Raw genomic sequence first — 19,302 nt, forward strand, 5'->3', positions numbered from 1 at the left:
TGTTAAGGGATGAATTTGCTAGGCTTGTGAGCAGGAAACTATTGGAAAAATACAATGAGAAGAAAGATGGTGATGTGAAAAATCATTAATGTTTTGAAGGAATTAATTGTCAGAGTTCAATGACTTTTTGCTTGAGCTAACAATTCTTAATTACTATTGTGATAGTCTCATATCTTTAGTTTTCTAACCTTCATCATAAATTTCACTGTTTCCGTTTTATTAAGTACATAATTATCATAGACTTCTGTAAAGTATTGAAATGCTCTAGCTATGAGCTCTAAAACATTTTCCTTTTTTGGGGTTGTGGCTTCAGTTGTGAGATTTGACTTCACTGAGCACAGCTGTCTGACAGATTTTCTTTTCTTTTGCCTTTCATTTTTGACAACCTTGAAGAGGAAAAGCACAGACAAATAACTCTGGAAACACAAAAGTGTCTGGACATGTATGCAAATGATGGTCTGCGAACACTATGCATCGCAAAGAAGGTAAAATGTGAACTCTTAAAGACAAAATGTCTATATCAATGCCACATTTTAAACATCTAAGTTTTAACTTCAATACCAGTGCCTTCTCTTTCATTCACTTTAATCTTCGTTTGTACATTACCATGCACATTCTCCATAATAATGATTTTCATTTAAATGCCTTGAACATTGAAAATACCTAAATATACTTCAAGAGGCATAACCACAAAGCTCAGCTCTCTCTCACTGCATTGCTGGCAGGGCCCTGCCAGAAGCTATGTACTTGCATTGAAAGCATATACAAATGAACAAATCACCAAGTAGCCTCTAACACTGATGTGCTTCATGCTATTGTGAAGCTTGCAGTGCAATTGACAACATCTCTTAAGCACTCCCACCTGAAGACAGCTACATAAGGGATCAGTTGTATGTAGGTTGAAATGAGTTAATACTGAGGAGTATCATAAACACCGACACTCTGATGATATCATACATCATGTGGTCAAAACAGTTTAGGATCTTGAAAAACTAAGATTTAGCATTTGGTCCTCTTAAAAGTTTCTGTGACAATATTTATCATATCAATGCAATCTGGAACTGGTTGCTAACATACATTAGACTATATATTCTTAACTACAAAAGGCTCTTCTGGTCAGACCAGGAAGCTGTTTTCCACGACCATTCTTGACCAGCAGATTCTGTAGTTTCCCAGACTTAAAGGAGATGGTGACAGCAACTTGCATCAACAGCAGCAGTTCATACAGCATCACGATCTGGCAGATTCATACAGTATGATAGGCAGCAGTGTAGTGTATATCTGCTCATATAACACATGGAGTTCAGTGCTGTGAGATCTTCAGACTCAGCTTTCAGATGCCTGTCATACAGCATAGTCAGGAGAGGGGGAGGATGGAATTTAAGAACCCTACAGTGAAAAAAAACTTTCACTGCAATCCTCAATGAGACGGAATATTCCAGTGAATGGTAAAAGCATTTCGTACCTGGCTAGAGACTTACTGCAACAAGAATGTTGGAAGGAAAATTACTAATTCCAAAGCAGATACAGGGTGAACAGCAAAGCTCTGTGACTAAAGCTTAACATCCGTGGTGAGTCAGGGGAACCTTTAAAGATGCAGATTAATACATGCTGGAAATATTACTTCTAGCTCCAATCGAGTGTCATCGCCACATAGTGTGCAGGCAGCACAAGGTACAGCTAAAGAAAGAGAAGTAACATGTCACAAAATAAATACCAAGCCAGTAAAGCAATCATGTTTAACAGATTACAAGCCAAAGCGGTTCTGGTCTAATGTACAATGCAAGTTTGGGAGACTTTGTTCAGGCAGGAGATCCTTTGTAAGAACCGTAAGAAAGTGAGAATCCTTTCCAAAAAATGGAAATAATTCAGTGAACTAGTCATTAAATCATAAATTGTTTGTTAAAACTTGGAATGCAGCTGGAGAAAGGGTAGGAATCCTTCATTTTAGGAGTGCATAAACTTCCATTACATTAGCAATGTGCAGCAGAACTGCTATCAATGTGAAATAAAAGTCTTTCTTAAGTAGCCAGGGAAGTCCACAAATGATTGGCGGTGAAATGCAACAATGGCGACCTCAAGTCAAAATTCGTAAAAACAATTGATGATTCTAATATTTGTCAGATTTATTACAGAAACCTGACTGTACAGATAATCATTCAGATTAGTGAGTCCCAAAGCAACAAAAAAACCACCCTAAGAGGAAGAGATAACTCTTGACACAGAGAATGTGAAGAAATTGTACAATTCTTAAGGTACAAAACCACAATGGACAATTGAGAAACTAGTACAGTGTGTAGAAAAACATCAGACACCTGGTGGTCTCTTCTCAAACTCTTGAATGACATGGAAGACCATGACAAACTTGGGAGTATCGCATGAGATTATTGACCATGATTAAATGGCAGAGCAGACTTGATGGACCGAATGGCTTAAGATACCCTCTTACTGAAAGCAAAATGTCTCATTTTCAAATGCCTCTTACTGAAAGCAAAATGTCTAATTTTCAAACCAATTGTTGATTGGCATGATGAGATTTTCACAAGTGAGCAGCCAGAGTCCTATTTGCATTCATTGACATGCATTAGCATCCACATTATGTCATCACCTCCCTCATTGATTTGCAGTTTCCCATTCTCCCACCCACTAGATTGTAACTAGATAGTGGCAATTCCTGACATGAAACTCAGAGAGGTAACCTTGTATCTCCAGTTTGCCATTTGCTCCTAAAGCCCTCCATCAGTCACCAACATTTCAGGTTGCTCCATAGACAGCAACTGCATGCACTCCCTGTCCACCAGGACCCCCATGTCCACATCAGCAATGTATAGTCCCAGTTTACCACTGCCCAACATGTGCAGTGCAGCTCTGGATTACCAATGCTTGGGTGGCAGAAAGACATTAAATGTTCTGAGTGAAAATTGGTGATTAATGCTCTATGTTTTGGCAGTGAGATATTTATGTCAATGGTCACCTCACAAATTTCAAGTTAGGCATCAAGGCAAGTGTCACTATATTATCAGGTAGTGAGCCATGGTTAAGAAAACAATCTACAACCAATAATAATGTAACAGTTCCAGGAGACATACAACTTAAGGTTAAAGATATGCTACTATCAATTCTCCAATATTAGGGATGCCAAATAGTAGAGAATCTGAACAAACTTCATAATCAAGAATTCTCACTCTTGAGTTGGAACGGACACTTTAACTCAATTTTATTCAAATGGCAGAAGGAATTAAACTGTATGAAGTTAACGAATGTCCAGTCAAAAGTCAGCTCGAGGAATATTTTTCATGATTCCTTTGTCTCAGAACAGAATCTTGACAAAAGTAGGTTTCATTGAGATTATTTATGTTGGCGTAAGGAGTTTGTTTCATACTGTCAACAAATCAGAACCTGTGACTGTACTGAACTGGCACAAATATATTCCACTGCAGATAACGCTGAAAAGTTCTCAGATTGAAAACATCTGCATGGTTGTGAGGGAAAACAAACAATAATATAGCCAATGAATAGCAGACCCAACTCAAACCAATTGAAAATGTAAAACTAATGTAACTTGGAGTGCAGCTCAGCTTGACAAACAAATAGCTATGATAGAATCTTATCTGGTATTAGATACTGAGGTAGTTCAAGCAAAATGTTTGATTTTATAATCTCCCTGAAGAAATTCTCAGTAAATGAGTCAGAAATCATGCAAAGCCAGAATCCACCCTCCAAAAACAAAAGTTAACCTGTGTTTCACCAATAATGCAATCGTGATCATTCTTTTTCAGTGATGGCTTCAATGTACTCCAAGAAAGAAATTGCTTGTTTTAGCTATGAAGGAAATCCAAGAGTTAATGTTCCACCCAGTAAATTGTTGGTCTTCCAAATCTGCAGAGATCATGTTTTAGGAGAATACTGAAACCTCCGGATTGCCTGAATTTACAAAGTTAGAGATTGGGAGAGAAAGGGTAATGGCAAATGGAAGTACACATAAATGTATGATAATGATGTAGGGAAATAAAAACTTGAGGATACAATGCTGTAAATATGTTAGAAAGAGTTCATATTGAGGAGTACCAAAAGTTCCATCTACTGCCATGGACATTGGACATGTGGGCAGAACAGTTTAGGATATCAGAAGATTGAAATCTAACATCGGTCTGTGTAACTATATCTGTTATGTAAGTTCAACTTTTTATCTAGTTGGCAACATGAAATAAAATATATACAGGTATTACCTTTCCTGGTTGGAGCTGAAATTTGTTTTCCTCTACTACATGAGAAAAGTAGGGCCTGTTCAGGTCTGGTATCCTTTATCTGCATGTCCAAAAATCAAAAAGACCTAAAACCAAAGATCTTTTGGAAAGTGAACTTGAGCAAACTCAAACATAGATACATTGAGTTTGGACTCTTTGGCAAATAATTGTGCTCATCCTGATCAGACTGAAAAGCAAAGATTTTTTGCCCAAACGGCCTAAATTTAACATGTCTACGAATCTGTTCAGGCCCTTTTAGAAAAATACTTTGCTTTAAACCTTTTCAGGTCCTTTGGGCCAAGTGCAGTTTTTTTGGCCAAAGGTCCCAAATGAACCTACCGTGTAAATGTATCTGTAAAAAGAAAACAGCTATTATCCAAAAAAAAACGTTGGTCCTGAGAATTTCAGATAAAGGATTCTCGACCTGTAAGCTTCTTACATTTAAGAAGGATAGTGGCAGTAACCTTCATCATGAGAAGCAGAATGATGAATTGGCATGGTTATACCATAGTGCTAAACTACTGCCGTTATTTAAAGGGCCAATCTCCATTTTCCTGATGGTGTCCTTTTGCCTACCTTTGCAGCTACAGAGTTAACAGAAGTGCAGCATGACTTGGAATTGGGGCACAAGCAATAGAAAGTGTGCCAAGGGACGAGGAGATGCAAAAATAAGCTCATTCAAGATGAGCTGTCCATAAGTAGAAGAAAGCTACTGCCTTATAGATTACACATAAGAAACAAAGAGGGAGCTATGCATAGCAATATCTGATGTACGATTGCTGAGTCACATAACAGTATATGGGGCAGTATACATTAACTATTGGGAAATTCTTTCAAATAGCAAAAATTATTAAAGTAGCCAGGAACTTTTTGGTACTAGTTAATTTTTATACCCTGTTTTACATTGATATCAACATTTTCATTCTATTTTTATTTTCCATTTGCTTAATTTTGTTTAGGTCTTAAGCACGAGTGAATACAAAAAATGGGCTGATTTAAGGCATGAGGCAGAGACCAGTATTGATCACAGAGAAGCATTGATTCTAGAAACAACACTACGATTGGAAACAGATCTTCAATTATTGGGTAATTTCCTTGATTATCAATAAATGCACTGTTCTGTAGTAACAATGGTTTGATTCAACAGTTGAATTTGACTTAGTCAATCTCACAATGGTCTGACAAACTTGGAATGTCCTCAGTTTTACCCCACATTTTGAGCAATAAATCTTCTAGTCCTGTGATCTAGAAACATAATTAACAGTGTTGAAGTAATGTTCACGTGTCTGAATTCCAGACCTCAACAGCAATTAGGTGAATTACTTTGTTTGAGGTTATGGACAACTACACATTTATTTCACCTGTAGACCATAGTGTCAGTATTACCAACTACCAGTTGTATAAAATTCCTCCTGCATTGCACTAACAAGGTGGTTTAATCCAAACTTGGCTGAATTTATTTTGCTATACCTTCTTCAATTGTAGGCATCACTGGCGGAAAGATTAAATGTGTTGTGTTTCAAGGGGAGGAGGCCATAGCACTTAAAACAACAAGAGCTTTGTTTACGAGGTGCTCACTCTAGAAGGCAGCAAGTTGAGGCTGAGTGATTACCTTCTTAAATATCATCATCATGTCACATGATTGGATTGTTAAACTGACAGTCCAACATTAATACACAGTGCTAATCTCTTTCCCAATGAGATTAGACTCAATCCAAATCCCTATTATTCACAAAAAAAATATTTTCTGGCAATAAAATATGACCATTATGAACCAGATGCTAAATCTTTGGTTAAGCTGATTCAAATAATGAGATAATAAAATTTTCTGAGATATTCATTCAAAACATATTGGTGCATCTAAGCAAAAAAAAAGCTCTTATTTTGTAGTTATGTTTCTGATAGATTGAATTCAAAGGAGAGGTGGTAATGTCACTAGACTAGTACCCAGAAAGTCAGGTTACTGTTCTACAGCCAGGAGTTTAAATCCCGCCATGGCAGGTAATGAAAATTTAATTGAATTTTTAAAAATGGCCTAATGGTGACCATGCAATCTTCATCAATTGCTGTAAAAACCCATTGGGTTCACTAATATCCAACAGGGAAGGAAATCTGGGGCGGCACGGTGGCTCAGTGGTTAGCACTGCTGCCTCACAGTACCAGGGGCCTGGGTTCAATTCTTGCCTTGGGCAACTGTCTGTGTGGAGTTTGCACATTCTCCCTGTGTCTGCATGGGTTTGCTCCGGTTTCCTCCCACAATCCAAAGATGTGCAGGTCAGTTGAATTGGCCATGCTAAATTGCCCATAGTATTAGGTGCATTAGTCAGGGGTAGATGTAGGGTAGGGGTGGGTTATTCTTCGGAGGGTTGGCATGGACTTGTTGGGCCAAAGGGCCTGCTTCCATACTGTAGGTAATCTAATCTGCCAAATTTACCTCATCAAGTTGACATGATTCCAGACGCACTGCAATGTGGCTGACTCTTAACTGCCTTCTGGCCAATTCAGAATGGGCCAAAAATGCTGGCCTAGCCAGCATTGCCCACCTTGCATAAACGCATTTTTATAAGTTATGTTAATACTGTTGCCAAAAATGTATCTAGGGAACATGACATTTAGTCTGCAGGCTTAGTTGTGAATGACTCTTATTCTGTGTTTGTTTTCCCACAAATATATTAAGTACTCAGGCATTCCCATGAGATAACTTTGTATAATCAGACACAGCAGGCCTGTAACCTGCTCAGAAAGTCTTCTACTCCAACTTGGGGAAAATTCAATGAGAACTTGCGTACTTGAAAATTTTAACCTTTAGAGAGATAAGAGAAGGATGTCAAATAACAGAGTGGTGACACACAACTAGCCCCTCAGCAGTTTATCAGAACTATCTCCCAGGTGGATGTTTATATCAGTTAATTTATTTAATTACTGTTTGTTGGGCCTTGCTGTGCATTGTTTAGCTGCTGCATTTCTTACCTCACAGTAGTAATTGCATTTCACAACATTTCATTTGGGAAATACTTTGGGATATCTTGACATCATGAAAGTTGCTATTATAAAAGCAAGGTTTTTTTGTCTTCGACAATCTTTGTAAACAGTGCCATACTGTCATTGTTCTCTGCCTGTTCCCAGCTATGCTGCTAATCTGAACTTCCATCAATGACCTTCAGTGAAATTATCTTTATAAAAATGGCTTTTTAAGCACTTTTTAAAAAGCCTTTAAGCTTCCAATGTCTGTAGTAACACAACCAATGTTATTGTTTTAATTTCTTTTGCCCACTCAAAGTGAAAAATTTAATTTCATTCAAATTTAGAAATGATTGTTACTCACATATTGAAGTACTATTATGAAACACTGATAACGCATTTTGTTTAAGAAAAATAAGAATCCGGGAACCCAGGGAGATAGCCACAGCTAAAAGAATACATGAGGAGGGGATCTGTGAGCAGGCAAGCAGCACTTAAAAAGAGAGGGCGAGAGGAGAACATAGGGACAGATTGCAGCGAGAGGAAGGAGAATCCAGAATAGACAGTAACACCCAAAAAAGCAAGAAAGGAGAAGGACCTGGAAATAGACTGCAATACCTCAATGGATAGGAGAGGACTTGGAGACAGATAATCGCACTTTAACAAAAGAAAGAGTGAAGAAAAGCAGCGTCTTGTGCAGTCCAGTCCATGCCAGCTGGTGGGTCCAGAGCAGACTGACCAAGTTATGAGAAAATCAAGTGTGACACCACAGGAAAACAGATAGTTTATTGCTTGGTGATTATTTCCCTCATTTACTTTTGAAAATCTGTGTAATTCCCATAACTATAACTTTAGTTTACTAAAAAGTAGTAAAGCAAATTAGAAAGGATAATTAAGAATTTCTATTTATTTTAACAAAGGTATTTCAATCAGGGAAAATAGACAATCTGTTTAAATAATAAGACTTTAAACACAGGAAGACTGGAGACGTTAGTGCTATAAACACAGCAAGGCAGGTGATCTTTGGTATCTGCAGAATGCTGCTTTATGAATATGAGCCTGTATTTAGTTACATTACAGTGTAGTTATGATTATAGGAATTGAAACATTAATGCTAAAAAATCCCAAATTGAGTTTTACTTATCAATTCTCAGAACTTTTGAAATATTTATTTTAATTATTTATTTTTGGTGATGAAAGGGGCAACAGGTATTGAGGATCGTCTGCAAGATGGTGTGCCAGAAACCATTGAAGCCCTTCGTGAAGCTGGCATTTTGATTTGGGTCCTGACCGGAGATAAGCAGGAGACTGCTGTTAATATCGCTTATGCATGTAAGCTTCTGAATTCAAAGGACTTTATCTTCACTCTAAATAATGAAAGCCAGGTGAGTACAGAGAGTAATAACATTCTCACAACAAAACAGAAAGATCAAAATTCCTCATAGATTGCAGAAATGTAAAAGATTTTATTCAGCTACAGTTCACTTTTAGAAATATTTTCTTAGTTCTTTTGGTATTTCTGCACAGAGATGGACAAAATAAGCATACAAAGTTAATAAGCAATATGTATAAAGGCAACAGCATAGACATCACAGTGATCTTCTAACCACACTTTAGAATCTTGACAGAATATTGAAAACATAGGTCTTATCAAACATTTAGAAAGGCATCTTTCCAAACTGGCAAGCACCACTCAAAGCAAAGTTCTCTGAAGTGAACCAAAGGCATGTATTTTCCAGATTCAAAGTGACACAAACAGGTCACTTCATTTTAATAGTTTAACCTGAGGCTCATCATTATGCAGGGATTTTCATTCTATGAAGGGAATATTTAACGATGAAGTAGGATACAGTTGAAAAGAGCAACATCAAGGAAATAATTTTTTTGAATTTATATTTGATCATCCTTGCAAAAAGAGAGATCCAAAGAAAATTGTGCTATGATAGTAGCAGACAATTCATAGCATTCAGTAGAAATTGGTGGTGATCTCCATTTTTAAAACTGCTTCTTAATCCACAACTAAAATTGTCCTTTCATCATTCTATTACACTGCTTAGTGCAATATAGTTCCATGGTGTCTACAAAGCTTCTGATAATTCACTTAACTGACTATTTGCACTCTCCATCTTGAGTCATCAATTCCAGCAAGTCTAGTAATAATAGAAGTTATAATGGAGCCCTAGAGTCACACAGCATGGAAACAGACCCTTTGATCCAACCAGTCCATGCTAACCATAATCCAAAACTAAACTAACCCCACCTGCCTGAGCTTGGCCCAAGTCCCTCCAAACATTTCTTCTGCATGTCCTTATTTTTTAAACTGTTGTAACTGCACCCGTTTCCACTACTTCCTCTTTAACCTTGTATTAAAAAAAAGCCCCTCAAGTCTTTTTCAATCTTTCTCCTCTCACCTTAAAAATATACCCTCTAGTCTTGAAATCCCCAAATCTAGGGAAAAGACACCTGCCATTCACTTTGTCTATACCCTTTATGATTTTATAGACCTCTATATGGTCACTCCTTAACGTCCTACGCTCCAGTTAAAAAAAAACCAGGCTATCCAACCTCAAACTCTCCACTCCCAGCAACATCATGATAAATCTCCACTTAACCCTTTCAAGCTCCTTCCTATATTAGGGTAATCAGAAGTGGGCACAGTACTCCAGTACATCTCAACATAACTCAAAATCCTATACTCAAAGGTCTGAGCAGTGAAGGCAAGTATGCTAAATGCTTTCTTAACCATCCTATTTATATGTGATGCAAACTTTAAAGAGTTACGTATTTGAACTCCTCGGTCTCTCTGTTCCACAACACTACCAAGGTCCTACTTTTAATTGTATAAGTCCTTCCCTTGTTTGTTTTACCAAAATGCAAAACCTCACGTTTATCCAAATTAAACTCCATCCGCAACTCTTTAGACCATTGACCCCATTGATGTTTGATTGGAGCTTGTTGCTGTCCTTGCTTGGCAGCTACAAATATATGCTGCACAATCAGGAACATAAACTTTGGGCATTTTTTTCCAGTCTCAGTTCTGTAGTATTTTCCCAGGCAATCACTACTGGTGCCTTATGGTATTTTCCACCTTCAGCAGCATGTGATACTTGATAAGGGCTGTAAAAACCATTTCCATTTATTTTTCCATATTTTCTTTATTCCTGCCTACCTGACAACAACTAATGAAATAAACGTTTTTTTTTCTTTTTTATGGCCAAGCATTTACCAGTGTAATTGTCACCAAAGCCTAAAATGTATTTACTTTTCTGTACAGAAGGGATAAAGTTAGAGGCAGTCAAGTAAAGTGAGAGAATATTTCATATTCATATGAAACAATGTCTGGAGGTGTTTTGCATTTTTGTTTGCTGGTATTTTGTGCACATTTTTCTAAATTAACACAATGTTATAATGCACTCTGATTATATAACATAGAGGGCTGATGAGGCTGAGTGTTACAATTGCATAGGTGCAAGTGAATCTTCCTCTGTGTTCAGGAAAGTCTGCCTAGACTTTCCAACATAGTTTCTCAGCTTAAACAAGTATTTAAGGGATCTCTCAAATCTCATCTCTTGGCTCGCTACATACGTTTAATACAGGGATGTGGGTCTGGATGGGATTCTCTTTGGAGGGTCGGTACAAACTCGATGGGCCATATGGCCTCTTTCTGCACTGTAGACATTCTATGCAATGGGAAATCATTTTGGTAAGGAGATTGAGGAGCGCTATTAGAATGAAGTGGTGGAATTATGAAGTGCTGCAAAAGAAAAAAGATAACACTTGTTTATATACAAGGCATTTAAACATGTATAACATGTTGGGAAGATCTCATATTCAGGTAGACTACAAAATAGTTGAAGATATAACTTTTGTAAAGCACTAATTAGGTGCTATGGAACTGGGCTGCTGTGTTCCAGGCCTTAGTGAGGGGAGAAGATTAGATTCCCTACAGTGTGGAAACAGGCTCTTCGGCCCCACAAGTCCACACTGACTCTCCGAAGAGTAACCCACCCAGACTCATTTCCCTCTGACTAATGCACTGAACACTATGCGCAATTTAGCATGGCCAATTCACCTGGCCTACACATCTTTGGACAGTGGGAGGAAACCGGAGCACCCGGGGAAAACCCACACAGACACGGGGAGAATGTGCAAACTCCACACAGATAGTCACCCAAGGCTGGAACCAAACCTGGGTCCCTAGCACTATGAGGCAGCAGTGCTAACCACTGAGCCAGCGTGCTGCCAAGAATGGTAACAATGATGAAATCCTACAAAAGTTATGTGGAGAGATTGGAGATACTTATGTTGCTTTCCCTAGAGTAGAGTCGGTTAATTTGAAATAAAAGTGTTTAATATCTTGTGTTATTTAAGTAGAGTCAATATGGAGGAACCATTTTCTATTGGTTTAAAGATTAACATCCAGGGGCATAGATTTAAAGCAACTAAGAAAATTACCAAAATAAATATGTGGAAAAAAATTAATATAGTTTTTATGTGCTGTATGAAATGCTAGTTGAAGTGGAATCAATAATAATTTTGCAATGAGAACTGGAGAAATATCTGAAGATGCAATACATGGAGGGTTGGGAGAAACAGCAAGGGTGGGGGATAGTGGAATGGGAGGGGAGACTGATTGTTACAGCTTCTTTTGCAGTGGAGAAACAGGCATGATGATGCTTTTGTAGCTTTATACATTCCACAAAACAAATACACTTTACCAATATTAATGGGATGGACTGCAGCTGTAAGGCAGTACTTTCACTCAGGTGTCACTTAATTTAACCCAAATGAAGAGAATCAAAATTATTTCGAACATTGTTTGATCAAAACACATGCTTTAATCAACACAATATATTTTTATTTTGTTTTCCGTTCTTTTCTTTAACTGTCTGTCTTTTTCCAATAACTTTATTATCCCAACCATCTGTGGCCCTTTATGTACAACACAGCTGATTCACTTTTTCACTGTTCACAGTCTTTCCAAATTTAAATTGATTAATGTATCCAGTACAACTGAGTTTTGACCCAATGTGAATAAAAAATGATTTGCTCTCCCGTTGATTTGCAAAATAATGGTAAAGATCTTAACAGCATGCACTTCATACACTGAATCTCTACCAGTTTCTTAAAGTTTGAATTTCAGTGCAGCAAGAAAATTCAGCCAGCCAAAGAGCCAGGTTTTACTCAACCATAAATGTTAATTTAAGGCTGTGTACAATGTTTTTGTGTCGTCAGGTCTTTTGGAATTTGCATTTTTATAATCTGCCAGCAAGCTGTCACCCTCCCCCTCCTCCCCCTCCACTTCACCCCCCCCCCCCCCCCCCCCCCCCCGACTGAGCACTGCTAAGATGCAAGGCAAGCTGCCTGCTTGTGTGGCTGAGTTAAGTGGCTGGACAAGGTGAAGTAGGGAGAGGCATGGAAGGCATGGAACCTGCAAGTGTCCAGCTAGGCACTGAATGTTAGGAGAGCAAGTGAGGGCTTCTGAGTTCCAACCTGATCCTGCACACAAAATGTACCATCTCAATCTTCCGGCTAGTTTCCAGTGCCTGAACTGCTGTGCTCTTCCAGCACCACTAATCCAGAATCTGGTTTCCAGCATCTACAGTCATTGTTTTTACCTGCCAGTGCACCCTGCAGAGCTTCCAGAGTGCCTGTACTTCCAGAGTGCCCAGCCAGTATATCGGAGACTTGCCATGATACTCATGGGGCTTGGCAGATCCTGCATACCAGTCTGTGAATGGGGTGGGTGTGTCTGATGCCTGTGAATTGTTCCCAGATCTGCACTTTGTTTGAATGCAACATGGAACTCATTTGGAGCAAGCATTAGGTACCTGATTTTTTTTCCATCCCATGCTTTCTCAAACTCTGGCTTGTTTGGCAAGTTTTGTATGACATAAAGCTTAATGTTAATGAGAGTGTTGGATTGTAAATAAGACGTTTAATGCAGAATGATTCCTCATAATTGGCAAACCAGCATTCTCCAGCAAAGAATCTTGCGTCACAGCTTGTGGAAAGATAAGGTGAGTTGCTCTCCACGTCCAAATGGGCTTTGCTGGATGTTCCCACCAATTCTGCCATCAATCTCTTTGTATTGCTCATAAGGTTCCACCCATAGTCACAGAATAATGGGATTCTTATTTAAAAATGAGCAATGAAACAGTTCCTTCCCTTAGAGGGTAATAACTGCATCTACAGCAGAGAGTTGTGGATACTAGATCACTGGAAGTTTTTAAAGTCGCCCTCATCTCCTCAATATTTCAAAAATCAATGAAAGGTGCACTCAGGAGGTGTTGAAGCTTGAATCAGATCAGCCAGTTTTATCAAATAGTAAATTAGATTTTAGGGACTGAATGGTCTACTCCTGCTCCTTATATTCTCTCATATAAGTTAAAATAATTGATAGAAGAATTAGTAGGCAGTTGGGAAATTTGTTTCACTAGTAGCTGTCTAGAACCCACTGCAAAACAGGATGGTCAATGCCAACAGAGACATCACAGTAAAAATATTTAGACAATCACTGGAGGTGCCAATATGCCACAGGGTGACAGAGCAAGAGGTGGAGAGTGGCTAAAACTTATTTGCTTTTTCAGGTGGCACAGATAGTGTGGGCTAAATGGGCTCCTTCTCTGCCACAATTTTCTGTGTTTAAGAAAGTGCACATACACGATTCTGCTGTAATGAATGTGTAAGCCACAGTTTTTTTTTGTAATGTTGAGACTGCATCAATTCCTTGGGATGCCTCAACAGTCTGCATGTTCACAGGCAGGCAAGAAAACAGCCTTCAGCCGAATGAAGAGCTTCGTATTTCTGTTAAGTTTCAAGGAATCCAAACGAAAAGGCCTCAGGCATCTCTTGAACCCATCTTCCAATGCTTGTGGAATAGTTACTACAATTCAAAAGAACTTCATTGGTTGTAAAGTATCCGAGGATGTCCTGACATTGTGAACAATTCTACATAGATGTGAATCATTATTTTAACTCTGAGCCAAGGGCTGCCTTCACCAGCAGTGCTGCAGATTAAACTGCTTACATTTACATTCCTGTTTTAATGTATGCCAACTGGCTCTTGGCTTGAAAAGAGCTCACAAAGCTTTGTAAGCTTCTTTTAATTGAAGCACACCTTTGATATTTTGTACTGTACCATTTTGATGTTATGTGTCACATCAGAGAGTCTCAGTGAACATGCCAAATAAAGGACTGAACGATTGCCCCACGGAGAAGTGAACCTTTCATCAGGCCAGTAGCTTACCAACTCCTAGCATCATCTGGTTTTGAAATTCTTGAAAGTGAAACAAATTTCCCAACTGCCTAATGATTCTCCTGTCAATTATTTTAAATTATATAGATACAGATTTATCGATTCCCCAATGAATGACGATTTTGATAAAACAAAAGATCTTTAGATTGAAGAGTTCAGAGCAAGCATTTTACCTTCATTGTGCTTTTGTGTGCTCCAAACTGAGATCACAGGCTCTGTCAGTATTGTGACATCGGAAGAATCTCAGGGTTGGACTTTGGCTAACAAAGCAGGTAGCTCAGATTGAGAAATTTCCTGACCTGCCTTGGTTAAAAAATCTCCAAAAAAGTACAACATTTGCTGCAGGATAGGGGATTCGGCTTCAGGTGCAGGAGAGTTTTGGGCCTGCTGATCATGAAACAGAATGCTAGTAGCAATAGGTGTGGCACAAATGAGGACTGCAGATGCTGGAAATCAGAGTCTACATTAAAGTGGTGCTGGAAAAGCACAGCCGGTCAGGCAGCATCCAAGGAGCAGGAAAATCGACATTTCAGGCAAAAGCCCTTCATCAGGACTGAAAGCAGGGAACCTCAGGGTGGAGAGATAAATGGGAGGGGGGTGAAGCTGAGGAGATAGTAGCAAAGAGTACAGTAGGTTTTTGGGGGTGGGGGTGAAGGTGATAGGTCAGAGAGGAGGGTGGGGAGGGTAGCAAAGAGTACAATGGATGGATGGGGGTGGGGATGAAGGTGATAGGTCAGAGAGGAGGGTGGAGCGGATTGGTGGGAAGGAAGATTGGCCGGTAGGACCAGTCATGAGGATGGTGCTGAGCTGGAAGGTTGGAACTGGGGTAAAGTGGGGGGAGGGGAAATGAGGACACTGCACCCCTCTAATGTAGCAATAGGTGTGGGCAAGTGACCTCCTCAGTTCTCTTAGACTTGTCTCCCTGCTTTTTTTAGGACTTGTTACACCCCTGGTCCTCACCCAACACCCCCTTACTCCCTCTTCACCATCTGCCTCATTCCTTCCACGTCACTTCCATAACCACACACCTAATATTCACCATGCACTGATCTCAGAAACCTAAGATCAAAAAAAAATTCTAACATTTCATTACAGCTCTCAGTTCTAGGCACTGAACTTTAAAAAATAAACTTCTCATTTGTAGAACATAATCACTGTTTTTAAATTTCAAGTGGCCAATCTATGAATAAAAATGTATTTATATTCAGACCTCACATCAAAGATAGCAAATCCTTTAATTGACGCTTTAAACTCAAAATCAAATGGTGAACTCAAAACCTCTTGTTGACATTATGCTTTAGCTTTTGAAACTGTGTCAAGCAATCACAATGGCATATTCATAAACTTTTAGGGAAATGCCAACAAAGAGCTCTAATGAATTTGCAAGCAGATGTTGCATCTTTTCTAACCTATGCATGTCAATCAAAGCAGTTCTAACAATAGACTATTGCCTACTTCCTGGACTGTAGTTAGATCTGACCTCTGACAGTGAACATCCCAAGTGGAGGACTGGTTCTGGTTATGTACCTGTACTATGTATGAAATATACCCATGCCTGATCATACGGGGATTCCCTGACCAAGAGTGGCCCCACTTTAATGGACTGAGGACCAGCTCTGACCCAGTTTACGACATTGACATTTGGTCAAATAAACGTGTGGTGGGTGATTACTACACAGGCAGCTGCCACATGCTGTAGGGGTTAGCTTGTCCGGTAAGATGTCCCCACCATTGTGAAGGATTCCTCCTGGCTGTGTGCGTGCACCAATTAGCTTATCAATATGGCAGTCCTGATCGACTTCAGTTCAGGCTGAAGTGTTAATGCACTAAATGGTTGGCATGGCATGGCAGGCAAGGCATAAAGGCTTAAAGCATGCACATATGTGCTGAGTGAGCAAATACTAAGAAAGCAAGTGAACAGTCCTGTAATACAGCCTGGTCCAATCCATGAGTTAAGTGCTTGTCCCCACCTGCAAAATAATGCTGCTGCAGCCTTTCAATGCTATTTGCCAGTGTATGTTGCAATGCAAGTTTGTACTTTCAAAGCAGCCTGCCAATGTATTGGTAAGGTGCCATGTTCACGATGAGAAGTTAGCAGATTCAAAGGCCTTATTTTGATATTTAAGAAGTATTCTTTATTCATAAAATCATCTATAAGTACATACAAATGTTGGAAACCAGTTATGTACAGACTTTGTAGAAAAAAAATTAGAATTTTGACATTTCCTAAACATTCTCTACAGTTGCAACAAAAAAGATATTTTATTCTTATACAGGAAACTTATGTTCCTTTAGAGATGCCAGCAGGGTCTGACAACTGAACAGATCCTAGTTATATTTTGGCAGAATGACATTGGATGATGGTCTTTCCCCATTGCGTCTTGGCAGCAGCTGTCCCAGGCTTTATTGTGTCCCTCAGCACATAGCCCTGGACCTCAGAATGTGACCATATGCAACACTTGGGCAGGGTCAACAGTTTACAGTGGAAGACCAACAAGTTTTGGACAAAACAAAGAACACTTTCACTGAGTTGATGGGCTTCTAGGCACAGTCAATGTTTGTCTCCCTGTGCATCCTGAGGAACAGCCTATAGTGCAAAGAGGCATACGTCACAGAGTTGCTTAGGACAAACATCGACAAAAACTGCTGCATCTCTCTGCAGACTTTCTTTGCACATTGCAGCAGAAGATGTGTGACAGTCTCTACCCCCCTGCTGCAACCACACAAATAAAGGTGGCCTTCAGGATGAGGGAGGCATTGGGTAGGTCCTCCCTTCACCTTGTCTCGAGTTTCATACTTGGTGTCTATTTCCCTTGTGGCCATTTCTTGATGTCTAGCTTGTTCAGTGCATCTGGCAAGAGAGCTAGCTGAAGATTAATGAGGTGAGTTGCAGTGTTAGTAAGGCATTAAAAACCAACAATCCCTTGAATTGGAAATTTGCCAGTGTCCGCTCAGCAAAAAGATCAGAGTTGAAGTAGGCTGCCCCCATCATCAAGATAGTCCTCACTGGACCTCTCATCCAATTCTGCACAAACCATGTCTTTCAGATCCCTCGAAGATTCCACCCAACATCTCCTCTTTCCTAATAAAGTTGTGTAACATTAAAAATTATTCCAAACAAAAAATTAGTTGGAAGAAATGATTTGATGCACACTCAGCAGGGAAGCACTGAGCTAGCATCAGTCACACACATGCCAATAACAAACACCACAGGTAATTGTGCAGATCCATAATAATTGTGCAGTTCAGAAATAATAAATTGTGTGAAGCTTGATAAGGCATCTCAACAACCTGCTGAGAAGCATCATACATTGAAATTCAGATAATTGTGATCAACTACTCCAAGTCAGAAAAGAAAAAACATCAGTCTAGGAGATGAGCAGCTATGTATGTTGCAAAATTATTTTCAAATTGGGATACTTATCCAATTGTTTGATGAAAGATTAGTATTAGCTAGGATAAAAATGGCACAGTTGCCCATGCATTGGATACTATGGTTAAAAAACCTTTTACTCAAGTGCTCTGTGAGGCAGACAAAGGGATTCAGAATTTGGTTGGCAATTTAACTCAATGTTATTAATAAAATATTCCTTACTAAAACACTGAGCATTTCCCAAATTCCTACAATATTTACTTGCAATCTAGCTCTATCCTTTCTCATGATCCATGTGTTTGAACTGGGTCATTGGAATCTCTTTCCTCTTTGACAAGAACTGACTGTCTTCCATGAAGGCCTGTCCCCCTTTGTCTCTCTAAGATGCGCACATAGATTCACAGGCACATGAACACAGATACAAGCACACTGACGCATGAACGCAGACTTAAGCACACAGACATAAGCAGACATACAGACACATGGACAATGGCACATCAACACAGAAACGACTGTACAGATGCAAACATTCATAAGCACACAGATATTCACGGACAAACACACACTGCGCATGTCTCTAAATATGCAAACATGCATAAACGCATACACAGAACAACACCTACAAAAAAGGTAATAATTTCTGGATTACCAACTGAGCCATCAGCAAATTGGCACAGTGTCAACAAGATTCACAAGGCGTCGCAGTGATTGGTGTGGGAGAATCGTGTTCAAGCTCACAGGACATTGGCACCAGTACTGGGAAAGGAGGGAGCTGTTCCGATGGAATGTGCTCCACCTGAATAACGGTGGGACCAGGGCTTTAAATGAATAGTGAGAGGTTTGGGTGGGGGAGGGTGGGGGTAAAAGTTAGAGTGGGAAGGGCTCAGAGATTATTAAATTTTCCAGAACAAGTTAGAAAACAGAGAGTATGGAAAGGGTCAGGAATCTAACTTCAGGACAACAGATAAGGGGACAACTAGAAAAGGGAGGTAGTCAATGTAGGACTGAGGATGTTGTATTTAAATATACACAGTATATGAAACAAGTTAAATTAATTTGTAATAATGTGTTTGTTGATAGAGTTCTGGATGGGTTGCCAAGCTTCTAGGAATTCTCGTGCGTGTCTCTGTTTGGCTTGTTCTAGGATGGATGTGTTGTCCCAGTCAAAGTGGTGTCCTTCCTCATCTGTATATAAGGATTCTAGTGAGAGTGGGTCATGTCTTTTTTGTGGCTAGTCGATGTTCCTGTATCCTGGTGGCAAATTTTCTGCCTGTTTGTCCAATTAACGTTTATTACAGTTCTTGCAAGGTATTTGTAAATGACATTAGTTTTGCTTGTCTGTGTAGGGTCTTTCAAGTTCATTAGCTGCTGTTTTAGTATTTTGGTAGGTTTGTGGGTTACCATGATGCCAAGGGGTCTGAGTAGTGTCATTTCTGAGATATCTTTGATGTAGGGGAGAGTGG

The 19,302-nt window shown here is 39.3% G+C and overlaps 1 protein-coding gene across 1 annotated transcript in view; it reads left to right on the forward strand.

The window, feature by feature from the left end:
- Positions 1-19,302, forward strand: part of atp10b (ATPase phospholipid transporting 10B) — a 258,383-nt gene that overhangs the window by 214,483 nt on the left and 24,598 nt on the right. The window contains 3 exon segments of the mRNA XM_072590568.1: positions 394-485; positions 5,207-5,333; positions 8,409-8,593. Of these exon segments, the coding sequence (XP_072446669.1) occupies positions 394-485; positions 5,207-5,333; positions 8,409-8,593 (404 nt within the window).

This window comes from Chiloscyllium punctatum, chromosome 20 (genome assembly GCF_047496795.1).
Source record: "Chiloscyllium punctatum isolate Juve2018m chromosome 20, sChiPun1.3, whole genome shotgun sequence".
In the NCBI taxonomy this organism is placed as follows: domain Eukaryota; kingdom Metazoa; phylum Chordata; class Chondrichthyes; order Orectolobiformes; family Hemiscylliidae; genus Chiloscyllium; species Chiloscyllium punctatum.